Genomic DNA, 25,590 nt, shown 5'->3' with positions numbered 1-25,590 from the left:
CTTCCCCCTTGCGCTTCCCAGGTGAGGCGATGCCTCGCCCTGTTTCAGCTCTCGCTGGTCGGGCTGCAACAGCTGAGCAGCACCGATTGTCCGGCACTCACTAGTGAGATGACCCCAGTACCTCAGTTCAAAATGCAGAAATCACCGGTCTTGTGTGTCCTTTGCGCTGGGAGTTGGAGACTGGAGCTGTTCCTATTTGGCCATCTCCGCCCCTCTCCACTTTTTTCTTTTCTGTACAATGGTAACTTCTGTTTTTCGTATCCAGTGAAGTAGAGTATTTCTTAGTGACTTCAGCATCACGTTAAAAATACAGCTCTTTGCACCAGACACACACTTTACATCATTCCCAGCATATCTGAATCACCTATCAATAGGGCCTTCAGCTTTTCTGACACTCCTACACAGAGTTTCTGTGCACAAATTATGTTTGGGGTTAGGATTAGGGCTCTATCCAAGAGGTACTTGGGATCTAGCTCTAAAGAGTGAAGATAAGGAAACTAGCTTCTCTTGAAGCCTCATGGGCATAGAGAACATCTTTTCCTAGTCCAGGCACAGTGACTCATGCCTGAAATCCCAGCACTTTGGGAGGCCAAGGCAAGAGGATCACTTGAGTCCCCAAGTTCAAGACCAGCCTGGGCAACACAGCAAGACCCTGTCTCTAAAAAAATAAAATAAAATGAGAGAGACAGACAGAGACAGAGAGAGAGAGAAAATGTTTTTCTGCTTAACTTTTCTGTTGTTTATTTGGGGGAGAATGGGAACTGATGGACCCACGGAAGTGCTAAAGACCCCCTAAAGCTTGCCTTGGTGTTCTCATTTCAGTAAAAGTAAAACAAAGTGTCCTCTCCTTATTTTTAGAGGACACTTTGGAGAGGCATAAGTTTGCTAAGAGCAAGTGCCTTTGAAAAGACAGCTCCTGTGACAGTCCAATAAGACAATGCAATCACATGGCCCTGCAAGAGGACCTAAGTCCCTCCACCTCTGAAACCCCTGCACATCTTCAAAGCTTTGTATTTGAAGCTACCTAATCACACACACAGCTTACAAGTCTGGATAACTTGTTTTCTAGTTCTGTCTAGGTTTCATCTCTCACCTGACTTGTTTTTGCAGTGTGTTAAACAACGGCATACAGATATTTAATCTGAATGCCAATATTTTAGAGAAGAAACATTATTAAAGAACTGGATATTCCTGGCCAGCCATGGTGGCTCACACCTGTAATCCCAGCTCTTTGGGAGGCTGAAGCCGGTGACTCACCTGAGGTCAGGAGTTCAAGACCACCCTGGCCAACATGATGAAACCTCCTCTCACTAAAAATACAAAAATTAGCCAGGCATGGTGGTGCACACTTGTCCTAGCTACTTGGGAGGCTGAGGCGGGAGGATCACTTGAACATGGGAGGCAGAGATTGCAGTGAGCCAAGATCATACCATTACACTCTAGACTGGGTGACAAAGTCAGACTCTACCTGGAAAAAAAAAAAAAAAATTGGAGAATTGCATATTCCTTTCCTGTGTCTCTGTCAAGCATCAGCTATTGGATGATGCAGACTGAAACCGGCCTCCAGCCCCACAACACGGCTTGTAATGCTGGATGACTCATTGGCCTGAAAAGCTGGTATTTTCATATGGTCTTTCCTGGTATTTTCATATGGTCTTTCCTGGTATTTTCATATGGTCTTTCCTGAGGTCTCATCATTTCAAGCAGTTTAAACTCAGCCTCCAAACTGCCAATACAGCAGAAGCTTACCTTCTCTCTCTCCACAAAAAAAAAAAAAAAAAAAAAAAAAAAAACCTTTATATTTTAAAATTGCTTAAAGAGACAATATAAGGCAATAAGACTTTTAGAAACCATAGAACAATTTTTTTCTTACACAAGTTACAGCAGTGCACGTAAGTATCAGCTAAACATTATTTTAGAAGTGGGGCATTTATGTTATAAACCTATTAGCTCTTAATTCCAGCTAATTATGCATTTTGTCACATGTAGCAAAGTGCCTGTGAAAACCTATTCTAATAATATTTTAATAACCTTATTTCCTGATGCACAAAAACCGATTTTAGATGTCAACCCCACACTGTGAATAAAGCAAAATTCATCCAAATCATTAAAAATATAAATGTCTGGCACCAGATGTACTTCCTGAAGAATAAACTCTCAAAAATTCAGTAATAAACAGACACAGCCCTTTCAAGTCTCTCTGCACCCACTCTAAATCAGATTTGCAATAAATCAAATTTGCTACCTGTGCGATACCCATCAATATGAAGAAGCTGAGGGTATAGCATATGGGCAAAGACTCAAATTCATGTCCAGCCATTGGAGGCTACTGTCTTGGTTACTGTGGAAGCACAGTAAGTAGTCAGGCATAACAATCTGTGAATTTCAAAAACTAAGAACCTAAAATTATTACTCCACGTTTTACTCATTTAAGCAGACATACTAATAAATCAGGAATTACTGTGCCTAAAATATTAATGAATCAAATAATACAAAATAAAGCAAAATGTTAACGAAAAGACATAAAACACGTTTTGCTTCATTCCTCAGTTTTACTACATTGATATTCGCCAGTAGTTCTCTGCTGTGTATGTCAAGTGTCTATACTCTTCATGAGCACGGCTCTGCCGTTGGCTGTCTCCACTCACCTTGTCTGAATCTTCCTAGACACCTCTCAACTGTAGCTACTCTCGTGTAGGACTGACCCCTTCATCTTGGAGCCAATCCTGCTCTTTCATCCTGGCAACAAATGATGTCACACATCAGTCAAGATGTCTGCCCTGTCTCTCCCCTGGCTATTGAGGGGACCGATTTAGCAGCTCAAAATTCTAAGGCATTGTACGCTTTTACAAAACTGCCAGAATGTGTTCAACTAAATCAGCCTACCACTAGCACAAATAGAAGAGGAAGAACCCCCAGTTTCTTCATATTTCTCCGACAATCTACACGGGGTAAACACAGTCTCTGCAGCTGCTGTTGCAAAATACGAATTTACCAGGTGGCCGCCCAGAGAGAAGCAAGATCACCCAAGTTGACAGATGCTGCGTCTAGGCTTTTTCGTGATACATTAGCTTAAACTCAGATCATAATTTCCCCTGCAGTTTGAGCTACTTAACAAAGCCTTCCCCTTTTAGAATTAAAGCGCAGCTAGATACTTGGTCCTCACCGACTTGAATGCCACGATTTGTATACATGTGTGCATGCCCATGTGGATAAAGGTGACATTTACAAAACAGAAGAGTGAAAATAGAAGACTTCTCTGCTTGCCAAAAAAGGCACACTGGATATATACTATAAATAGTGACCCCCTCCAGCCCTGCCTATTTAAGGTAGACTTGGACTTAAAATTCACACACAACGTTTGGGGGATTCAACTGTTGTACGGAGTGAGGTTCACCTGATTGTAAGCAAAATACAGCCCTTTTCCACAGCTCTCATGGAAGAATTCCAACCACTGGCGATTCTGACACCTTATGTAAGATTGGAAACTGGTTCCAAGAAGGGCTGTCTTCCAAGCCTTACTTGGGACTTGAGGAGCAGGCCAAGGAATGAGACAGACATGGTCTTGTTTGATTAGAATGGAGGTGTGTTCTGCAAGGGGGACTTGAGCCACCCACTTGACTGTAATGACCTAAAACCCCACTACTGGAAGCTCAGGGTACCCATACCCTCCTCTCCTATCCAGTCACCAGCTTGCCCAGGGGCCCGGCATCAACACCTCAGTGAGGCTGATGGTCCCCTACTTGCCACTGGGCTATGAAGGAGTTATTTAAATTTTAGTGAACACAATCCAAGGTCCGGAGTGTTCCCCAGTTTGGTGCTTCTCAAGGATGTTCCTCAAGTACCTTCTCAGCTCGGTGCCCAGTAGTCACTCCATGTTTTATGGCTGTGGGGCAGACGGACCGGCTCTGTGGGAAATGCTGTCAGGTTTCCAAGGGGTCATTACTGAGACACTGAAGTGTACTGGAAAATGCATTTCTGCCTGCTGAGATACAGAGTTAACCAGGTCACAACCCTACTTCTCCAGATGTTAGGGGCTGAATTGCATGCCCTCAAAATTTGTATGTTGAAGTCCTAACCCCCAGTACCTCAGAATAGGACTGTATTTGGGGATACAGCCTTTAAAGAGGTGACTGAGGTAAAACGAGGTCACTAGGGCAGGCTCTAATCCAAGCTGACTGGTGGTCTTAAGAGAAGATGAGAACACAGGCACACACAGAGGGACAACCCTGTGAGGACACAGGGAGAAGACGCCATCCCCAAGCCAAGGACAGAGGCCTCCAAGGAACCAGCCACAATGAAACCTTGGCCTTGGACTTCCAGCCTCCAGAACTTTGAGAAAATAAATGCCTGTTTAAGCCCCCCACTTTGTGGTACTTTGTTACAGTAGGCTGAGCTGACTAATACACCAGAGTTGACAGTCTAGGGTAGGGAGTCGGGCAACAATGAGTAAATAAAGACCTGTTATATAAAGACAACGACTGATGTAGTCCTCACCTCCTGCCTGTCAGCCTTCTAAGTGGTTTTCATATCATTAATGTCTCCTTTTATTCTCACTATAGTTTCATAAACTAAATATAATATCCCCATTGTACGGATGAAGAAAATGAGGCACAGGGAGGTTAAGGACTTTCCCAATGTCACGCAGCTCAAGTAGTGCAGTTGAGATGTAAACTCTGACAGTCTAACCCCAGATTATACTGTCTACCCACATCCACAGTGAAGATGAAAGTTACAAAGAAAAATTAAGCAGGGAAAACATTGGGAAGTGATGAGGGGGTGAAGATGGGAACTATGCTAGATACGGTGTCAGGGAAGGCCTCAGAAGAGGTGACATTATAACCATGACCTGGATGATATGATATAGCCACTCCAGAGGGGTAGCGGGAAAGCTTTTCTGGCAAGTGCAGTGGCCCCGGGGAAGGACTGGGCAAGAAAGTCAAAGACTGCAGTGTGAGTGATGGGGAGAAGGTTGGGAGATGAGGGTGGAGGGATCCTAGGGACAGATCCTGCAGGAACTCCATGCCACCTGAAGCTTAGATCTTATCACAAGTGTGTTGGAAAGAGTTTTAAGCCAGGGAGATCCGTGAGCTTATTTCTTCTTCCAAGCCAGTGATGGCTCTGGCTGCCATGTAGGGAACAGACCACAGGAAGAGGAAAAGCAGGGAGACCTGCCTGGAGTAGACCAGGTGAGAAAGGAGGGTGGCTTGAGCTAAGCTAATAGCTGTGAGGACGGTGGGAGACCATAAGATGTGGGATCAGCTTACAACATAGAGCCCCATGGTCTTCCCCCTGAAGGAGCTCAAACTCAAGTTGGAGAAAAATTATCACAGATGAGGTAATTGGAGAACAATTAAGAACTAAATTATGAGCTATTACCTGGGTGTAAAATAGGATTCAGGAGAGAAAGGAATCAGTGCCGGGCTGAGCAGCAGGTGGGTTTGGGTTTACTCCTGCCTGGGGAGGAACAGGAGCAAAGATGGAAATAGGCATTGCACCCGGCGACCTGCCCACCTGCAGCATGTGTCTTGGGGCCATGTTACACTGAGCATCCAGGGCACGGGGTGTCTCATGGAGTGCCCACAAGGAGTCATGATGCAAGGGACCAGCAGGGTAAAAGTGGGAAAGAGGGAGAACTGAAAGGCCAAGAAGCCAGAATCCAGGAGATACGCTAAGAAGCTGTTCTATTAATTCAGAGGAGCTGAAATGCAGGCACACTAGCATGAAGACAAAAGTATCAGTGGTAGCTTAGAAGACCCAAAGCCCCAGTAGTTTATAACTTCATCACTGGGCTTTTGTTTTTATGTTTTTTTAGTTGACTGTAACCTTCTTCTGAAATCAGGAAATTTCAGACACAAGGAAATCAATAAAACTCTTTGCTGGTCTGCCAAAACCCCACATGAGACAGCGATAGCAATCACCACTATATCCCTACCACTGAAACACAATACAACTGCCATTAGGTAGTCAGAAGCCCTGGAATGAAAACCCAGGGCTGCTCAACACCCAGTGCTGGCTAGAACCATCTGTGGAGCTTTTTAAGTATTTTTTATATTTTGAAAAAGTAATATAAGCCCATAGTTAAAATAAAGAGTATCAAATTGTGGACAATGAGAAACCTTTCCTAGACTCCAGTTTTCTATCCCAGAGAAACCACTGTTACGAGTTTCTTGTGTATCCTTCCAGAGATATCCTGTTCATATGCTCACACATATGTGTGTTTATGTGACCTTAGTTATACATCTTATAAAATTTTAAATATATATGTATATATGCTTTCTTAAACATAAGTGGAACACTACCATATATTCTCTTAAATAGCTTTTTTACTTAACAATTTGTCTTGGGAATTTTTCCATAGTAATTACCTATTGCTATATTTTGGTCTTTTATTTATTGAAGTTGTTCTCCATGAAGGCTCCAGATCTTAAAAATATGTTTATTGTTCTTTATCATATTTTATTTTGTGTTCTTTGTTTGCTTTGCTTTGTTGCAATTTGCAATTTTATAAATTTGGTAGAATGAGAATTTCATTTTGTTCTTCTGTCATATATATTGTACTTACATCTCTGTTCTTTAGACAGAAACTTTTGTCTCCCTACCATAAAGTGTGTTTAAATTGAGATTCTTTGATTTTTCTATTTTCATCTAGTTTCTTTCCTCCTTCCCCTTCCCTGCCTGGTTTTAATTGGTTAGGCTGTTACTCCTCGTTCATCGATTGCTGACCTTTATTCCCTTAAGTAATATTTCTATAGCTCCCTTACTTGATTTTTCAGCTTTAAACATTGGATTCCTCTAGTTTTTTAAGGTAAGAAACATATGTCTCTTTCACTGCCTTCAATCTTCTCTTCTACCTGGATTTTGTCAGTTACATTATTATTTTAACATTGTCATGGTTTTCACTTTTTTATTCTCTTCTGTCATCACTATTTTCATGATTGTTTTATCCTTAGATGTGTGTGTAAATGGATTAATCACTCCGTGCAATATTTCATCACGGTTTCTCCATTCTTTTAGGCAGCTGAAGTTTACCTTTATGATATCTTCAAAAAAAAACCCATGGAGAATTTCATTCCTGAGTGCTTCATCTTTAAGATATCTCTCAGGCATTTCTTTGCTTGAACACCAGTATGGCTGAGTATAAAACTGTAGTATCTCACTTTATTTTCCTAAAGACTTTAGATCTTATCCCATTGTCTTGTTGAATGTTTCTAGAAAGAAAGCTAAAGATAGTCTGTTTTTCCTCTTTTCTATGTGCCCTTTATGCTTTGATGCCTGTGAAATTGTTTCTTTTTTCTCTGAAGTGCAGTAACTATATCAAGATATATACCAGTGCCCATGACTCCCCTTTTCCCCTCCAGGACCTAGCATGCTCTATCAATAGTAAGAATTGAGCTTCATCTGAATTTTCTTAATGATATATCTAAATGTTTTTCTGCTAATTCTGTTTTCTTCTCCTAAGATACAAACTATGTACATGTTGAATTATCTTTTTCTGTCTTCCATGTCTATCATTTTCAGTTTGATATTTTTTCTTTGTATTTTGATCTCTCTTCTCAAATTGCACTCAATGTCCCTGATCATATTTTCATCAGTGTCTTTCTCTTTTTTCCAAATAAATATGGCCTCTATTTCAATATTCGCTTAATGTATTCCCTGTACTATTTCTATATTTGCTTTACCATTTACTAGTCACCTTACTTTTCTAGGTCATTGTTCAGCTTCCAGCTTGTCTTTTTTTCCTGTAATATTTTTGATAGATCCACTGCTGGCTCCTCATGAAAGAGGGGATTTCTTTCTGGGTCAGTGATTTGTGAAAGGAAGTGTTGAGAAGGGCCCAGGAAGCACAGCACAGAGCAAGAAGTCTCTTGGGCTGGAGTAAAGCTCTGTCTAATTCCGAGTTTTGTCAGAGGTTTAGTCCTTACATCACACCAGCTAACAAAGATTGGCAACCACAGTGCTGCTTACTGTCCACAGTTTCTTTTCCACTCAGCCACACAAAATGATTCCCTTTGCAAAACGGCAGATCTGAGCATTTTCTTCTTTCCTTCTGCTTCCTCCAGTCCCTCTGTGGTATCACACACTGTCCAGGAAGGCTCTCATACCCAGTACCACATCTTCATTTTGTTGCTCTAAACATTGGTAATGCTTTGACTATGCCCCCAGGATGGTGAAGGCTATGGGCAGCCAGCTCTGCCATAGATTTCTGGTGCTAGTCATCGTTTCTCACTCACCACCTTTATCCTGGCCCAATTTTTGCTGCATGTAACAAGAGCCCTCCCTCTACATACATGTTCTGAGGTTGTGGGCATTTCCTAGTTGCATCAAAAGTGAAGATTTCATACGGTTTCTTTGTATCTTTGCTGTTTTCCAAAGGAGACAGAAGTCTTTGTCTTAACACCTTAAAATTAGATATATCCATAGGAATGGTTTAAAGAAATGCATATTCTTTACTTTTTTCCGCAGAGATTTTGATTCAGTGGGTCTTCATTGGAGTACTGGCACCTCAAGGCTCAGAAGAGCCACAGGCAATGCATTTGAAATATTAAGGATACAACTCAATGCTACTCCTACCAGAGCATGGCCTGGCGAACCATGCAAGATCATCACACACTGGAATGAAACCAAGTTAACTGGTACATCCAGCCAGGTCAATACCCAAACCATACAACTTCCCCAGGTCAGAGGCCATTGTTCTGACCTGGGGCTTAGGAGAAGCAGTTTTCACTCACCATACTGATTTTTTATCTTGTTTTTAATTTTGAAAAATGACAGACCTGTAGAAAAGTCACAAGAATAATATAATACACATGATATACCCATTACCTGGATTGCCCCCAGTTGTAAACATTTGTCCCATTTGCCTTATTTATTTATGTTCTCTCTCTCTCCATTTAAGAGTTGTAGACATCAGGATAGGTTGCCCTAAGTATTTGAGTGTATATCTCCTGAGAACAAGGGCATTTTCCATACTGACTTGAAGTTCACCTAGTTCCATCTAGGCAGGAACCTAGATATATGGATATATCTAATTTTAAGGCATGTTCTCATAGAGAACCAGGAACAGAGAGGCTGGCTCTGACTAAGGCCAGAAGCACAAAATCACAGAGTTGAGAAATGAACAGCAAGGAGTAGGGAAAGGGCAAGGAAGATGCTATCAGGATTTCCTGGTGGAAGAGCTAAGCCACAAGAAGGAAATGAAAATGTTTAAGCTGGTCGCTGCCTTAGGCACAGTAATTCTTCTCCCATCTCACTAGGGAATGTGGCCCAGCAAATGCCACAACATTGTATGGCATTGGCTCTGTGGTATTCAGATAGAAGAATTATGAGATTTTAAAATGCAGGGAATCTGAAGAGCTTCCAGAAATGATGTTTGGACCTCTTCCCTCCCCCTCCCCACCCTCCTGTCTCTGGCCATGGCTTTCTGAGTGATGGAAAATGCAAGCACCATCTGCCCTAGCACCCAGTCCCAGGGAGGATGAAGCTTTGGGAAGGAATTCTTGCCTTGAACACTCTGAATCCTGCTTCCACCCCCTCTCCCCTGCCTTCTGCTGTGCTCTGGGACAGGGAGCCTGAACAGCTGCTGCCTGTCAGGGACAGAGGCCCCTGGCCGTGCTTGGCCAATAGCCCACCTTATAGCTAGAAGTGGAGAGAATTGTTTTTAATTCCTTACAGATAGATATTTTAAAAAATTAGGAACCACAGACTTGTCAATGAGAATTTCATGATTGTGAATATGTGGTTTTGAAAAATATTCATCGTGGTTGAGCAGAACTGAGTTTCTTGGCTCAGCAGTGCTAAAAGGATGATATAAACAAAGGACATGATTCTGCAATGACTGGTCCCCAGGGGAGAGAGGGTCCCCAGCAGATGCAGTAATTCTTGACTTCTGCCTTCTGAATTGGAAGTTTAATGTTGGATTTTTGGTTTCATAAGGAAAGCTATTTTTCTGCTCTGCTTAATCCTTTTTGTCACAAAACTGTTTAAACTGCACACAAGATGCAAACCCATCTTCCATGACACAGACTCAGAATCTAACTATCTTCCTCTTTCCTCTAGTATTCTATAGAAAGGTTCCAAGAATAGTCACAATAGAGCAATGTGAGGGTTATGCTAATTCTCCAAGAACAGAGAGAGTGTTCCAATAAAGAAGTTAAAGAGAATGGAAAGTCCATTCCTCCCTTTCCTTTAAAACTCTGAGCCATGAAAGCCACATCCCACTCCAAAAACTTCCCAAGAACTGCACCCTGACTGCAGCATGCAGAGTAATGACATCCTATACTGGTAGAAAGCAGGCATGGGGGTGGCACAAGTGAAAAAGAGAAAAAAAGAAAAGAAACAAAAAAAATTGATTTTTTAAAAGTCCAATTCCATTGTGATCAGAGAGCATACTCGGTATGATTTCAATTCTTTTGTTGGGGTCTGTCTTAGTATATATGCTGTGGGCATTTGAAAAGAACGTGTTTTCTGCTGTTGTTGTATGGCAAATTCTATAAACATTGATTTGATCCTGTTGGTTGATTTTCGCTGTATCCTTACTGATTTTCTCTGTAGTTGTCCTGACAATTGTTAAGAGAAGGGTGTTGGCATCTTCAACTATATTTGTGGATTTATTTCCCCTTTCAGTCCTATCAGTTTTTCCTTCACATATTTTGCACCTCTGTTGTTTGTTGCATGCACATTTAGGATTGCTATGTATTCTTGGTTGATTAAACCTTTATTTTATTGATACTTAATATAGTTGTTCCTATTTATGAACATCACATGATATTTTGATACGTACATAAAATGTGGAATGATCAAGTCAGAGTATTTGGGATATCCATCACCTCAAACATGTATTATTAATTTGTGTTGGGAACATTTCAAGTCTTCTTCTAGCTATTTTGAAATATACAATACATCATCATTAACTATGGTTATTCTACTGTGCTATCATACAACAGAGCTTATTCTTTCTATCTAACTGTATTTTTGTACATACTAACCAACTTCTGCTCATCCCCCTCCTGATCCTGCCAGGCCTCTGGTTACCATTCTACTCATTACTCCATTAGATCAATTTTTTAGCTCTGACATATGAGTGAGAACATGTATTTTTCTTTCTGTGCCTGGCTTACTTCACGTAACATAATATTCTCCATGATGGAATCTTGATTATTATGTAATTTTTCTCTCCATCTGTCATGTTTTCTTTGCTCTGCAGTCTACTTTGTGTAATAATATTGCCACACGTTTTTAAAATTAATGCTTGTGTACATCTCTTTCCATCTTTTTACTTTCAGTCTACCGATACCATTATATTTGAAGTGAGTTTTTTTAATGGTATATAGTTGGAGTTGCTTTTTATACACTCTGCTAATCTCTGTTTTTTAATTGGTGTATTTGGACCATTTATGTTTAATATAATTATTAGCATGTTAAGGCTTAGGTTGACCATTTAATTTTTTGTTTTCTATTTGTTTTTTGTTTTGTGATTCTCTGGGATTTTTTCCTGAAATCCTGTGGGTTACTTCAACATTTTCTAAAATTCAACTTTGATTTATCTATAGTGTTTTGAATATATCTCTTTGTTTAGCTTTTTCAGCAACTGTTCTAGGAATTACATTGTGTGTTTATGTATATATACACAATGTAATTTATATATACATATATATATATGTATCTCTTAACTACTGCTGTTAATATTAACCAATTCAAGGGAAACATAGAAATCTTAGCTCCCTTTACATTCATTTCCCTTACCCTATTTAAAATATAGTTTTCTTAAGTATTTCCTCTACATATATTAAGAATCACATTAGACCATGCTATAATATGTGCTTCGACCCTCAAGTATAATTTAGAAAACTCAAGAAAAGTCTACTGTGTTTGCCTATATATTTTCTCTTTCCATGTCCTTTCTACCTCTAAGAGGTGTCAAAATTGCTTCCTTTATTATTTCCTTTTTGTTGAGAGAACTTCCTTTCTTTTAGGGTAAATAAAATAAATTCTTCACATTTTCTTCACAAATTCTCTTTATTTCATCTGAAAATGCCTGAGTGCCTTGATTTTCATTTAATTCGTGAAAGATATTTTTGCTGGTATACAATTCTGAGCTGAAAAAAAATTTTTTTTTCAGTAGTTGAAAAATGTTATGCTGTTTTGTTTTGGCCTCCACAGTTTCTAAGTAGAAAACCACTGTCATTTGAATTACCTTTCCCTATTGATAATGCATTACTTCTCACTGGCTGCTTTCATGATTTTTTTCTTTTTCTTTAGTTTTCAGAAGTTTATCATGTGTCTCTGAATGAATTACCTTGGGTTTTTCTTGCATGGGTTTCATTTGGCTTCTTGGATCTGTAGTTTTTAAAAAAATTTTTTGAAAAAATTGCAGCCATTATTCCCTTGAATACTTTCTTCGGTCTCGTCTTCTTTTTCTTCTCCTGATACTCTGTGTCATAAATGTTGGCTCTTTTGTTACAGCTCCACATGTTCCCAAGGCTCTGTAATTTTTTTTAAGTCTATTTTCTCTCTAGTGTCCAGATTATATAATTTCTATTATTCTATCAACAAGTTCACTGTTTCTTTGCTCTGTCTTATCCACCCTGCTGTTCAGTCCATGAACTGAGTTTTTTATTTGTTATTATAATCTTTAATTCTGCATTTTTTTCCAGTTCTTCTCCATAAGTGCTGATTTTTTGCTGAGGCTTACTATTTGTCTGTTAGGACTTTTCTTCATTTGTTTCAGTTATGTTTGTAACTGCTTGTTAAAGCATTTTTATGATGGCTGCATTATATTCCTCATATAATTATAAAATCTGGGTCATATCTGTTGATATTTGTCTTTAGTCATGCAGTTTTAGCTCTTTCTGTTGGTATGACAGGTAATCTTTTATGGAAACCTAAACATCTTTGGTGTTATTATAAGATTCTGGATCTTATTCAAATCTTGTATGATAGCAGGCCTCCTCTGACATCACTCTGGTGAGTTAAGGAGGGACCCACCTCATTGCTCACTAGTAGGATGTCATCCTTTTTACTGCTGAATGGGAATGAAGGTTCAGAATCCCCACTGGGCCTCCAGCAACACCATCCTGGCTGGGATAGGAGGGGGCACCTCATTACTACTTCCCATGTGGTGGTCTCCACCAACACTTTGCAAGAGTGACCTTGTTACAGCTGGATGGCAGTGAATATCCTGACTCTATACTGGCTCTCTTCTAATACCTCCCCTGTGGGTCTGGGGAGACGTACCTCATTATTACCAGAACCGTATGGAGGACCAGGCTCCCCATGTGTTCTCTAGGGAGTCTCATTATCCTTCAGCAAGAAGGAAAATTCCAAATCTCCACTCTGTCTTCCCTGACACTATCCTGGCAACAGGTTTGGGTGCAGCATTACAGCCTGACAAGAGTGGAAGCCTAAGCTCCCCACTCAGCCTTTGCTTTCCGAGTGGAATTGCTGTTTTTTCTGTAATGTTTGGCTACAGAAGTTATCATCCAAAAGTTTTCTGTCATCTTAGACTACCTCTTTCCTAGGTCTTTGGCTACAGAATTCAAACTTGGGGCATTTTTGTCTGCATCTATTGACATTTCCAATTTGCTGGCATCTCCAGTATCCAGTCAGGGATAAACAATACAAAACAAAACAAAAGAAAAACTCAGAGAACTCACTCCCATGTTATTCCTCAGATCCCAAGGTCTCTAGCTGGTATGGCTTCCTCTATTCACCTTTCAGAGTCAACTTAAGTTTGCCATATACATTGTCCAGGACTTTTTGGTTGTACTGAGTGAGAGGAATAGGAAAAAAAAAAATCAATCTATATCATCTTTGCCAAAGCTGAAATGAAGAAATTAACTGTAAATAGAGAAAAAGAAAGAAGAGATAAAAGAACAACAGAGATTAGAATGGTGTTCCTCATTGTCCTTCTCAGAGATCTCTGTTGCTGAGAATCAATTACTAGATACCTACAAAGGGGTCACCTTCTCTCCCTTCCCTCCTCTATCCAAATAGAAGTTCAAGCTGAAAACACATGACAAGAAGCACAAGAAAATAATACAGTTTCTATCTGTAAATTTTCCTCAGTCTCCAGCCCCAGTAAATGTCACATTTGGTTATAAAATTGAATTTCTCAAAGGAACATTTTAAAAATATTCCCCTGACTTAGTTTCTTTGTTTTTTTTTTTTCTTTTTCTTTTCTTTTTCTTTTTTCTTTTTTTGAGGCGGAGTCTCGCTCTGTCGCCCAGGCTGGAGTGCAGTGGTGTGATCTGGGCTCACTGCAAGCTCCGCCTCCCGGGTTCATGCCATTCTCCTGCCTCAGCCTCCCGAGTAGCTGGGACTACAGGTGCCCGCCACCACACTCAGCTAATTTTTTGTATTTTTAGTAGAGACAGGGTTTCACCGTGTTAGCCAGGATGGTCTTGACCTCCTGACCTCATGATCTGCCCACCTCAGCCTCCCAAAGTGCTGGGATTACAGGCATGAGCCACTGTGCCCTGCCTGACTTAATTTCTTTTATAACTATTGACACAGCTGAGAGGTTGAAGAAGCACATCTTTCTGCGCCCTACACTTTTTTGCATGCGTAGGGAACAAGCTGGCTTCCTGGGGTTATTCCAATAACCGGGACTCTCTGCTGTCCTGTTGATAATGCTGTGGCAGAGTTCAGCAGGGATAGTGTCCTGTTTTGAGGACAGGCATCCACACCACTTCCCTGGATACTGATAGTGACCAGAGTGGCCTGGCTAGGGAAGGAGCCGTTATCATGCCCCACTGGGTTCCCTGTCTGATTAGGGGGCTCCACATGGGTTATCCAGTGTTGGGCAGTTTAGGCTTAAATCTCCTGTCACAAAACTTGATCATGGCCCTCCCAAAGGCTGTGTGTTTTCACAGTTTCACACAGGCTGGGCCATGAATGAATGAATGAATGAATCCCTTACTCTTCACTGCAACCCAGCCAGTTCTCAAGGTGAAGCATGACAAATAGTCCCACAGCAGCATGTATAACCCTAGGCTTCCCCAGGGTTCATTCCCTCAACGGAAGTTATAGGCATAAGTTAAAAAGCAGGAGAGAATTGAGCACCATGGTAACCAGAGTCCGCCATGGTACCTTGGCATGGGGCTCCCTAATACAACATTGCATCATTAGACAAATGTAAGGCATTCTGGTGACCATACCAAACTCACCACTGGGCTTGAGTGACTCCTTAAAACAGGGTCAAGCTACTGGACCGGGTGATTATTTTCTAAATCAGCAGTCTCCAACCTTTTTGACACGAAGAACCAGTTTCATAGAAGACAATTTTTCCACAGACCAGGGGTAGGAGGAGCGGGTGGGGATGGTTTCGGTGTGAAACTGTTCCCCCTCATATCATCAGGCGATACATTCTCATGAGGAGTGCACCACCTTAGATCCCTCCCATGTGCAGTTCAAATAGGGTTCGTGCTCCTATGAGAATCTAATGTCACTGCTGATCTGACAGGAGGTGCAGCTCAGGCAGAAATGCTCACCTGCTGCTCACCTCGTGCTGTGCGGCCCAGTTCCTAACAGGCCACAGACCAGTACTTGTCCACGGCCTGGGGGTTAGGGATCCCTGTTCTAAGTATCCCTTATATGTCAGAGTAATTAACCAGCCTTACCTTCGAGCCTGCCATCCTGCCCCATCATCATGCCCACCTGACCCTTAGCACCCCACCACCCACCTCTGATTGAATGAAAGAAGGAACTTCATATGAAGAAAAGCAAAAGGAATCAGGGATTTATTTCCCTTGAAGGATCACTGCATCCCTGAAACCATTTTAGAAGAGCTCTTATGGGTCATTTTATTGCACTACTTTCTGGGGCAGAAATTCTGGAAAATTCTGAACAAATGACTGGTCAGCATCTCATGTCAGGAAACTCGCAGCTGTTCAGGGAAATTCCATTCATTCTATGCATTCTTTGGTTGTGATTTGGTATTTTGTTTTACCCTTTTTGGAAACAGAGGAATTCATCCTTTATAGTGTTTCAGTTGCTCCTGGAGTTGTCAAGACTGTTCCCTCTGACTTGCTCTGTTACTTTGTAAGTCATGGCTCCAAGAATGACAAGTCCTACAGTATGCACAGTTGCTAAGGTGCAGAGGGGATGGGCACTCAGAATGGGGTAGCCAGGGAGAATGTCAAACAGGAAGTCAAACCTGAACTGAGGCATGAAGTAATGCAATGTGTTCAGAGACCAAAGGGGCTTGTCGGGCGGGAGCATACTGTAGAAGTGTTAAGCAATGGGCCTGGAGAGGTAGGTGGAGTCAGTTGTTGGAAGGGAAGCATCCAGGCAAGCCATGGAATGTGCGGAGCTGGGAGTGCAGAGTGGATGTTGGAAGACTCAGTTTGCCTAGAACTTGGATTGTGGGCAACCTGGAAAAGTCAAGGGGAAAGAAAGGAACTAATACGGCATCTGTTGCCTTTCCTTTTGGAAATAGAGATGGTTTGGCAATGCCTGTGGCTTGGATGAAGCCAGTTGGGAGAGGCATTGGCCACTGCAAGGCTTAGGATGTCTGGAAGGTCACCCTGGAGGCAAGACAAGGGCCTCCAGAAAGATGCTGAACCAGAAAAGAGGCCATAGATTGAGAGTCATGAGACCAACAGGAAATTCCTGCCTGTTTCCAAGATTCAGTACTGTGGTTGAGTCCTGGGAAGCTAGGGACCAAACCTAGAGTAGGTGCATCTTGGAAGCAGAGATACCTGACAGGGAAAAGACTGCAGATGCTTGTCCACCACAGGCACAGGCTCTGTATGCTTCAGTTACCTGGACATCCTCAGTGCCTCCCTGCAGCCTCACATAGTATTTTCTTTAAAGGAAATTTCCTGATAGATCTTTGGTGATAATGCTTGTCCTATATTTTAGAGTATTTCCAGGAGTTCTAGGAAAGGAGAAATGAGTCACTCACCAATATTCCAAGAAACCAACTCCCCTGGGGAAATTTGTGAAACATTGTCTGGATACTGATGCTGAAAGTTGAGAGCTTGTCCCACAGTATTTCAAGCGAGGGAGGACACACACACAGTTGGGTTTGGAGAAACTCTGGCAGCCATGTGGTCCAGCCGTTTTCTCTTATCTCTGCTACCCATCACTCTTAGAAGGTCACGTGCTCAACATGCTTTAAAGAAAGTACTCAGGCAATGCTCCAAACCCTCTCCTGCCATCTACAAACTCACACTGAAGCCCAAAGGAATTAAGGCAACATTAGTACAAGCTTAACTTTGAATCTGATTTATCTTTGTGAGATATCCTCATACTTCAGTGTATTAGGACCCTACCTGGTCTGGTGAACAAGGCCACGATGATGGCAGCATAAGGAACCAGGCAGGGTTACCTGTACATATGGTGACGCTAAGGCTCTGAGCCTTATTGCAAAGAGGGCCTTCTCACCTAAAGCATCCTATGTGACCTGCCCAGCGAGAATGTCACCTCCTCCTTCAAGCACACCCCACAGATGTTTTTACCGCAAATCATGAAAGTTTCAGATTATTTTAGAAACTTTAACTGAGTGTATCAGTGGTGAAAACTAACTTTACTCTAAAAAACTGGTACCCCATCCTGTTAGGTGAGTTCTTTACTCTTCAAATCTGCTAGTCCCTGGGCTCACAGGAGAGCACACTCATTGGGTTTTGCCTCCATATCACCCACCACCTTCCGTTGGCTCACCAGGGTGGCCACAGTGCTCACACAGGCACCTTCCTCCTCCCAGTGGCTCACTACAACTCCAGCCCTGGCCTCCCTCCTGAGCAGCTCAGCCTAGCCTCCAGGGCCCTCCAGGGCTTATGTCCTCATTGTCTATGCCAGCCTCCTGCTCTTCTTCTCACACCAAGCCTCGGTCCCCCGTAACCTGTTGTTCCTCATGCACCAAGCTTCCGCACCTTTCTTCATGCCATTTCTCCACCTGGAATATTCTTCCTTGCCCTCCCCTCTCCCATCGCTCTTCTTCCCCTCCTGCACACATTGAAGCTGCTTCCTCCATGAGGCACACCCTGGTTCTGTGAGTTAGAACTACATTTTCTCCAGTCTCATTCTCTATTCTGTTTCTCCCCCTCCCTTGTCTCCTCTCTCTCTCTCTCTCTCTCTCTCTCTCTGTCTCTCCCCTTCTCTTTGCTCCCTCTGTTCCTCTTTCCATCAGTGTCATGTAGAACCCTTCTGGTGTTTTCCCCTTGATACCATGTATCGCAGCTATGTCTCTACACATCTTGCCTTCTGGACCAAACTGGAAGCTCTCTGAAGACAGGCGTAAAGCCGGCTTTACCTGGATGTCCTGTTCTATCCAGTGCCCATCTTATGCACATCAATAGATTTTTCAGCATCGGATGATTGAAGGAGGATCTTAGACCTGGATTCTCACTGCTGCCTTCAGCACTAATGTCCTTCATTTCTAGGACTTCTCACCAGTTCTTAGAGATGCAGGTGCGAAAAGAAGACTTCTTGGGTTTGGTGCTCTACTCTACTTCTTACCAGCCATGTGATCTGGGGCAATCTGCTGAACCTCTCTGTGCCTCAGTTTCCCCATCCTCAAAGTAGAGAAGACAGTACCTATTTCACAGGGTCCTTGTGAGAATTAAGGAGATAGTCGAATGTACTAATGCAGTGAAAGGCTTATAATAAATGTGAAGTAAACATTAAGAGTTACTATTTTTATATATTTTCATATTGTTATGTTCTTATGTATTTTATATTTATATTGCCCCAAATCATACTTGCATACTGGCTACTGCTTTCCATTTGTTTTTCATTAGGCAAAAAACTAATTACTGATTCTTAAATGCTGTGGCCTATATTTTTCGGCAGCAACTCAAGGCAAAAAAATGATGCCGTCCTAAGAGAACACTCACTTGCTTGGCTATCTGAGGATGCGGCATTTTCCATTTAAATCAGTCCTCAGGTGACCTGCCATCGCACCGTGTCAGGGAAGAGGAGTGGGAAGATGAGGAGGGGCCAGGGCTGGTGCATTTGTAGAGAACATGAAGAACAGGGTGGGAGATTTGAGGCTCCTGGTTTAACCAGAGGTGAGGCCCCTGCTGAGGATACTAAGTTCATAAAATGGTGTTATCGTTTCCTACTTTGCATAAATGTTTCTTTAAATGGTTGTATTTTGGAAAAAAAATCACAGTTTTCTGATGAATACAAGCACACATTTTAGAGAGATAAAAATATCTGAGATGCAAATATAACCGGTTTGAAATACATCAACCATGATGAGTTTCCCCCTCATCCTTAAAAGCCTACTTCTGGGTAGCAGAAAGCAAGGCAGCACTGCCGAAAATGCAGACCTCACTGGGTTCTGCCAGCTCCTGTCCTCTGTCTGAGGGAGCCCCATGCAGCGGAAAAAAAACCCTTTCTACCCTTTCTAGAAGCTCTGCATTCGTGAATCAATCTCCTCTTCCCCCATCCTCCTCTCTCTTTCTCTGTCTGTCTGTCTCTCTCATACACACACACACACACACACACACACACACACACAGTGTCTCAGCCTTAGCTCTGAGCTACAGTCAGACTGTTATAATTGCCCTCATTAAAAACACCTCTGTCATTTTAGACAGTCAAAAAGAAGTATATATCTGGCATGGTCTCAGTAGAAAGCCATACTCTCTTTAGCTGAAACAGATGTGTGAGTATAAATTACACACACACACCCCAAGCAAATTGCTGAGCCTTTATTTACTTCCCCAGGTGTGGCAGAGGGAATAAAGTCCAGACAGAAAATTAAATGCCCATTGCCCCTGAAAGTCAATGCTCTACCCGAGGAGTTTGTTATGATTTAAACAAGATACTTAACGTTTTTTTCTTTTTTCAGCACCTGTGGACATGTTTTGCTCAAACATATCATCATGATTCCCCCGACTGTTCGATGTGTCTATGAATGCCTTTTATTAAATGTACAACAATACAACTTTAAGTCGTGTGCCTCCTAGAGCAAAATAGCATAGCTCTTCCCAGCAGTGCGCCTGAGTTCTGGAGCCCTTATATTCTGGAGCAGGGGTATGGAAATACAGGTGTGGGTTGCATAGTCACCAGCTGTTGACAGTCTTAATAAGTAGTCCCCTGAGGGGCTGGCAGCCGTGGGTCTGGCTAACTTCAGGGAAATTTGCTTTGTTATTTTTGGCACAAATGTTAAAGGTCAATATTTGTCCTCAAATAGCAAGAACAGGTTCTGACTCTGGGCCCCCACACAGTAGCCAAACAGAATAATGATTACAAACCTACACATGGACATTACACTTGAGTATATTTATATGCCTCGTCTCATTTGTTCCTCAAACAGTCCTGTGAACCAGGCAGTGCAAATTCCACCTATCCCCACTTTAAAGATGAGAAAATTAGAGCTTCCAAGATTAGTTAATGAGTGGATAAGAAGTGGTAAAGCCATGACAAAAACCTTTCTAGACCCAGGCCTCCAAACTCTTATACACATGCTCTCTTTCTCCCTCTCCCCGCCACTCTCTCTAAGAACATCCAAGTGGGATAGACACAATAAACAAGAACAAAAAATTTTCAGGCCAAAGTAAATGCTTTTCTCCCAACAAGTATGATTCCTGCATTTCTGATTTTCTTTTCATTTTGAAACAATATGAGATGATGTAAAAACCCTCAGCTCCCCCAGGGAAAGACATTTTTAACGCAAGTTCTTGAAGCAAACATATCTGTCTTTTTCACTTTAAAATACCACCGATAGTCACAGTCTATCCGAGCATATTCAGGTAGCCTCTTCATGTTGCTGGCTTCCGCAGGGGTAAGGGATGGAGGACGGGGCAGAAAACAGCAAGCAGCGGACCACTTCTGAAATGAGCACACCAGGAAACAGTAGCCCAAAAAGTAAAATGACTTGTCCAGGTTCCTAGGGAGGTTTAGTGGTCAGGGCTTCTGGTCTACCACACACCGCCTCCCACCCACAACCTCCAGATGAGGCTATTGAGATGGGGCTTTGGAATTTTCCAAAGCTTCCAGAGTCCCTCGATGCCATAACAAATTATGCAGTGTGATACATGGATGCATTTGTGCACAAACAAACCTAAAGATAAAACTCAGGAAAATGGTCAGAAAGAGCAGGGGAGCCAGCAGAGACTGGGTGGTGCCCGGTGGAGTTTTTCAGGATGAATTTGCAGAGGACAAGAATGAAGTGGAACTGGAAGTATCTAGGCAGAAGGAATAGTGCTTGCTGAGGCAGGGAGGTAGAAAACGGTCGTGGGTTGCAGGGAGCTGGACCTAAGGTATGTACGGAGAAGAAAGAGCCATCAGTCCAGGGGCCCTGGCTGAAAGCAAGGACTGTATTCTCACTTGCTAGAGGAGAACTGATTAAGCAGGGAGAGGCCACGTCAGGTTTGTGTTTTAGATAGATCCCCCGGAGCTATTTCATGATAAACCTTCCAGGTTGTAGGTGAGGCTCCAATCAGGTGGAGGCAATGTTAATAGTCTCCTAAGTAGAGTGCAGTGAGGGAAGACCAACTTTAAAATATGCAAAATAGGCCAGGCATGATGGCTCACGCCTGTAATCCCAGCACTTTGGGAGGCCGAGGTGGGCGGATCACGAGGTCAAGAGCTCGAGACCAGCCTGGCCAACATGGTGAAACCTTGTCTCTACTAAAAACACAAAACTTAGCTGGGTGTGGTAGTGTGCACCTGTAATCCCAGCTGCTCGGGAGGCTGAGGCAGGAGAATCACTTGAACCCGGGAGGCGGAGGTTGTAGTGAGCCGAGATCCTGCCACTGCACTCCAGCCTGGCGACAGAGCGAGACTCCATCTCAAAAAAAAAGAAAAAAGAAAAAAGAAAAATATCAGGAGGTGAGGAAGGAAGAAGAAGGGGAGAGCAGGAGTTCCGTGGAGAGGTCAGGGCAGGATATGCAAATCTGGACATTGCCAGCCATTTGTGGAAATTAGGGACATTGTTGTGAATGAGAATACTCAAAGAAAGAACATAGAAATGGCAAATCTAGGACACTTCAACACCACACCGGGACTGTCGTGTGAGGGATCTTGGCTAAATGGGCTTAGGTTTGATGGGCCTTGAGATTTCTGGGAGAGCAGAGGTTGTGGATAAGGGAAAGAGATCGGCTCCCTCTAAAGCCTTTCCTGGCACATCACACTCTTCCCTGGGCTTCAGTTTCATCAACTGCATCACTATGGGGTTGGACTTGACAATCTCTAAAAGAATCACTTCCAATTTTAATATGCTATAATTCTAAATCTCTTCCTAGTAATGTAAATCCAACAACCAGGAAATTTGCTGTGAAGGAAACTCTTGGCTTTAGAATAAGGAGAATTTGCTTGGGACCGAGAATGAAATGTAAATGCTTTATTGGATATACATGTTGTATAACTGCAAACATCAACTTTCTGATAATGAGGGAAGGACATAAGGAGTTTAGAGACATCCAATAGAATAACTAAACTACTTACACCAAAACATATGTCATGATTTCCACCATAAGTTATGATATAGATGAGTCAGTCTGGGAGAGCTATATTTAGGATTTTAGGAGCCTCTCCCCACTTAATGTCAGAGGATTCCATTTAACTACAGGGAAGAGGAAATTGCTGGTCCAGGCGGTATTTGACATCTCTAGGACTAAGATATCCAGCACATCTGAACAAAAGTAGCTGCAAGGACCACCCACCAGCAAGACCGGGGTCCAGAATGTGGCAGGGTCCTTAGGTCACAAGAGATGAAGTGGTGACACACACACACACAAGAAAATAGACACACTGAACAGGGCTTGTTACAAATATAATGCCTGGAATCTGGCCACCTATGGTTTGGGGTTGGGGGGTTCTCACTGCTGGTGCCATCAGAGGAGGGTCAAGCTGAAGAGGTCTGTGATCCAGTGAGGCCTGATGGAGCACAGAGCCAGAAAATGGAGAAGTCAAGTCACAGACCAGGACACAAGGAGAGCCAGTACAGCTAGACGGATCAACGCAGCAGAACTGGGCTACCAGGAGAAGCTGAGAGTCAATGACAGGACACACAGAGACAGAACAAGCTCTGGGACCAACTTCACTGAGTCCCTGCCATGGAACAGCTTTTATGCCTGAATTGTTACAACCCGCTGGGGTCGGCTGGTGAGCAGCCACTGTGCACACTCGCATGAACCAGCGTTGTGTGAGAGGCTCCTCTCTGCCTGTCTTATTCAGCTCTGTGACGTGACACTTAGCTTCTCTACTGGCCCACGCCATGCTGTTTCTCTGCATGTTGGCATAACCCAAGTGGTAGGCTAAATATCATGGGCGAAATGCCACAGCAAGCAAGTTGGTAGATTACAGCTCCTTAGCTCCTTCTGTTCTCAAGGGCAATTATTAGTTTAAATAAGAGGTGGTGTGCTGATTTCGTTGTCATGAAGACAGGGCTGTGGAAATCAAGAATACTTGCCATGTGCGAAGTTGTTTGTTGCCGTTGAATCAAAGCATACCCTTCCAGTTTGGGAATAGTGTCATAGGGAGGACGAATAATGATCTTGCTATCCGTACTACAACACCCAAGCCATGACACATCAATTCGAGTGTTAGCCAAACTGCTAGACTGTACTCAGCATTGTATCAGGGCCATGGGTAAAAGCAAATACCACCCTGGGCTTCTAAGCACTAAAATGTTGATGGCAGAGGGGCTGGAACACAACAATGTGAAACCACGAGTAAACTTCTTAACGATGACATGGGGAAGAACACCACAGTTGTCCATAAACAAAAGGTCAGAGAAAGACAACAGTGTAAAGTAACAAGATCATGTTGTCTGCCTGTTGATTTAGCAAAGATTAGGGGGCAAAAGTGCTAGTGCCACTGGCAAGCTGGCAAGAATGTAAGGAACTGAACGCTTTTATACACTGTCAGGTACAACCTTTGTGGGGGGGACAATTGACCACTATATGTCAGAATTTTTAATATTTAGACATTTTGACCAAGCCATACCTCACCTTAGGATTTATCCTCAGAAAATAACTTGCACAGAACAAGTGCACAACCATATAAGGTCCAAGATGCTCATCCCAGTGTTTTATGAAGTAGTGAAAAATTCTAAGTAAATTAAATGGGATCTGGTAAAGGAAAGGATGATATAACCCATGATGAATGCTATGCAGTCATTAAAAAATGATGACGTATTCTACCTTTATTGGCATAGAAAGATGTGTGATATGATGTTAAATGAAAAGGTTGCTTCAACACAAAATGTGTATAGTACAGATACTTATCTCCATGAAAATAGGATCATATTCCCATATCTGTAAATATGCACAGGTAAAGAAATAGGCCTAGAAAGCAGTCACCAAAATGTAACCATGATTTCCTCTGGGGGTGGCATTAGATTTATAATTTTCAGTTTTTTTCTGAAGTTTTTAGATAATGAACATATTTTAGTTTCACAGAAAAATAAGGCTGCAAAAAAAGCATAATAACAGTGGACAATGTTTCAGTTACTACATATGTTAGGAACACAAAGAAATTAAAGAAAGCCAAAGAACTGTGGAGAAATTAAAGAGAACTTTTCAGTAGAGATGACCAGTATTCTTAATAGCTCCAAAGTCATGTTTTAATTAGGACAGATTGAATTTCTGTATGTATTATTCTGGCTTTCAAACTCAGTGGGTTATAACCTATATCTCAGTTAAAACAAAATGTTTTCAGCACAAAGTAGATAAGGTTATAAACCCATCAAAGCTTACGACTTTTAAAAGGCTCCAGGAACCCCAAAAGTAAGACAAAGAAATATGTACAAAATCTGTTTAGTTTTTTGGAAAGAAGAAACCAAATGACTACAAAAATATCAACTCCAAAAATACCAAGAAAGCTTCAATGGGGGAAAACAGAGAGGAAAAAAAAATTGGCATATGGATGTCAAAAATCCAGTGTCAAAGAGGTTTTGAAAACTGGTCGTGCGTCACCAATTATATATATCCAAGATCAGTGTGACAGATGCTCATTTCCAAGAGCAATGGGAAGCTTTTTAATGCCCTAAAAATCTCTTTTCAGTGACTGACTGATAATATAACTATAATGTGGGATTTTTATTGATTTAATTATCGGAAACCAAATTCTGACCTAGGAAAAAGAAGGAACAGAGATATAGCTGTAAATGGCAATTAGATCAATTCATATCTAAGGCATGTTTTATAGATCATTGTCTTTTCTTCTCACCTCCAGGAAAAGCACAAAGAAGAAACTGCAACAATGGCCAAGCTGACAGAATCCATGAGTGAGTAGCTTCATATTTATTATTTATTTTTTGTTTTGAATGGGAAAATGCGAAATCGCACACAAAAGACATCCCGTGTGATGATCTGATTTGTCCTTCTCTTTCGCTGTTACGGGACCGAGATCTGTTTCACACATACTGCCTCGTGTTGACGTTACTTTATGCGTTATTCGGAGTTCATGTTGCTTGAGGTCGAATTCTGTGCTGAAACTGTTACCCACAGTATGGAGCTGAAGAACAAAAATGGATTTTATTTGTAACACGGCACTGCGGATTAGGACCCACAGTCATTTCAAACCAACTTTTACGAGGTTTAGTCAAAGTCGGCTCAAGTTTTTTCTGAGCATCTATTCCATGGGCTGGATGATCTAAAGAGAGGAAAGAATGATAAATCATTGTTACAC

At 42.1% G+C, this 25,590-nt stretch overlaps 1 protein-coding gene across 2 annotated transcripts in view; it reads left to right on the top strand.

Moving 5' to 3' along the window:
- The window catches only part of KCNJ6 (potassium channel, inwardly rectifying subfamily J, member 6), a 322,995-nt gene that overhangs the window by 70,962 nt on the left and 226,443 nt on the right, over window positions 1–25,590 (top strand). For both annotated transcript variants that reach the window (XM_011954009.1, XM_011954011.1), the window contains exon 2: window positions 25,135–25,186. In XM_011954009.1, the coding sequence (XP_011809399.1) occupies window positions 25,162–25,186 (25 nt within the window). In that variant the 5' untranslated portion in view covers window positions 25,135–25,161. The remainder of the gene's footprint in view (window positions 1–25,134; window positions 25,187–25,590) is intronic.

This window comes from Colobus angolensis, unplaced genomic scaffold, assembly GCF_000951035.1.
Source record: "Colobus angolensis palliatus isolate OR3802 unplaced genomic scaffold, Cang.pa_1.0 Scaffold38, whole genome shotgun sequence".
Taxonomy (NCBI): domain Eukaryota; kingdom Metazoa; phylum Chordata; class Mammalia; order Primates; family Cercopithecidae; genus Colobus; species Colobus angolensis.
The sequence above is the reverse complement of the archived record's forward strand: the minus strand, read 5'-3'. Positions and strand labels throughout refer to the sequence as shown.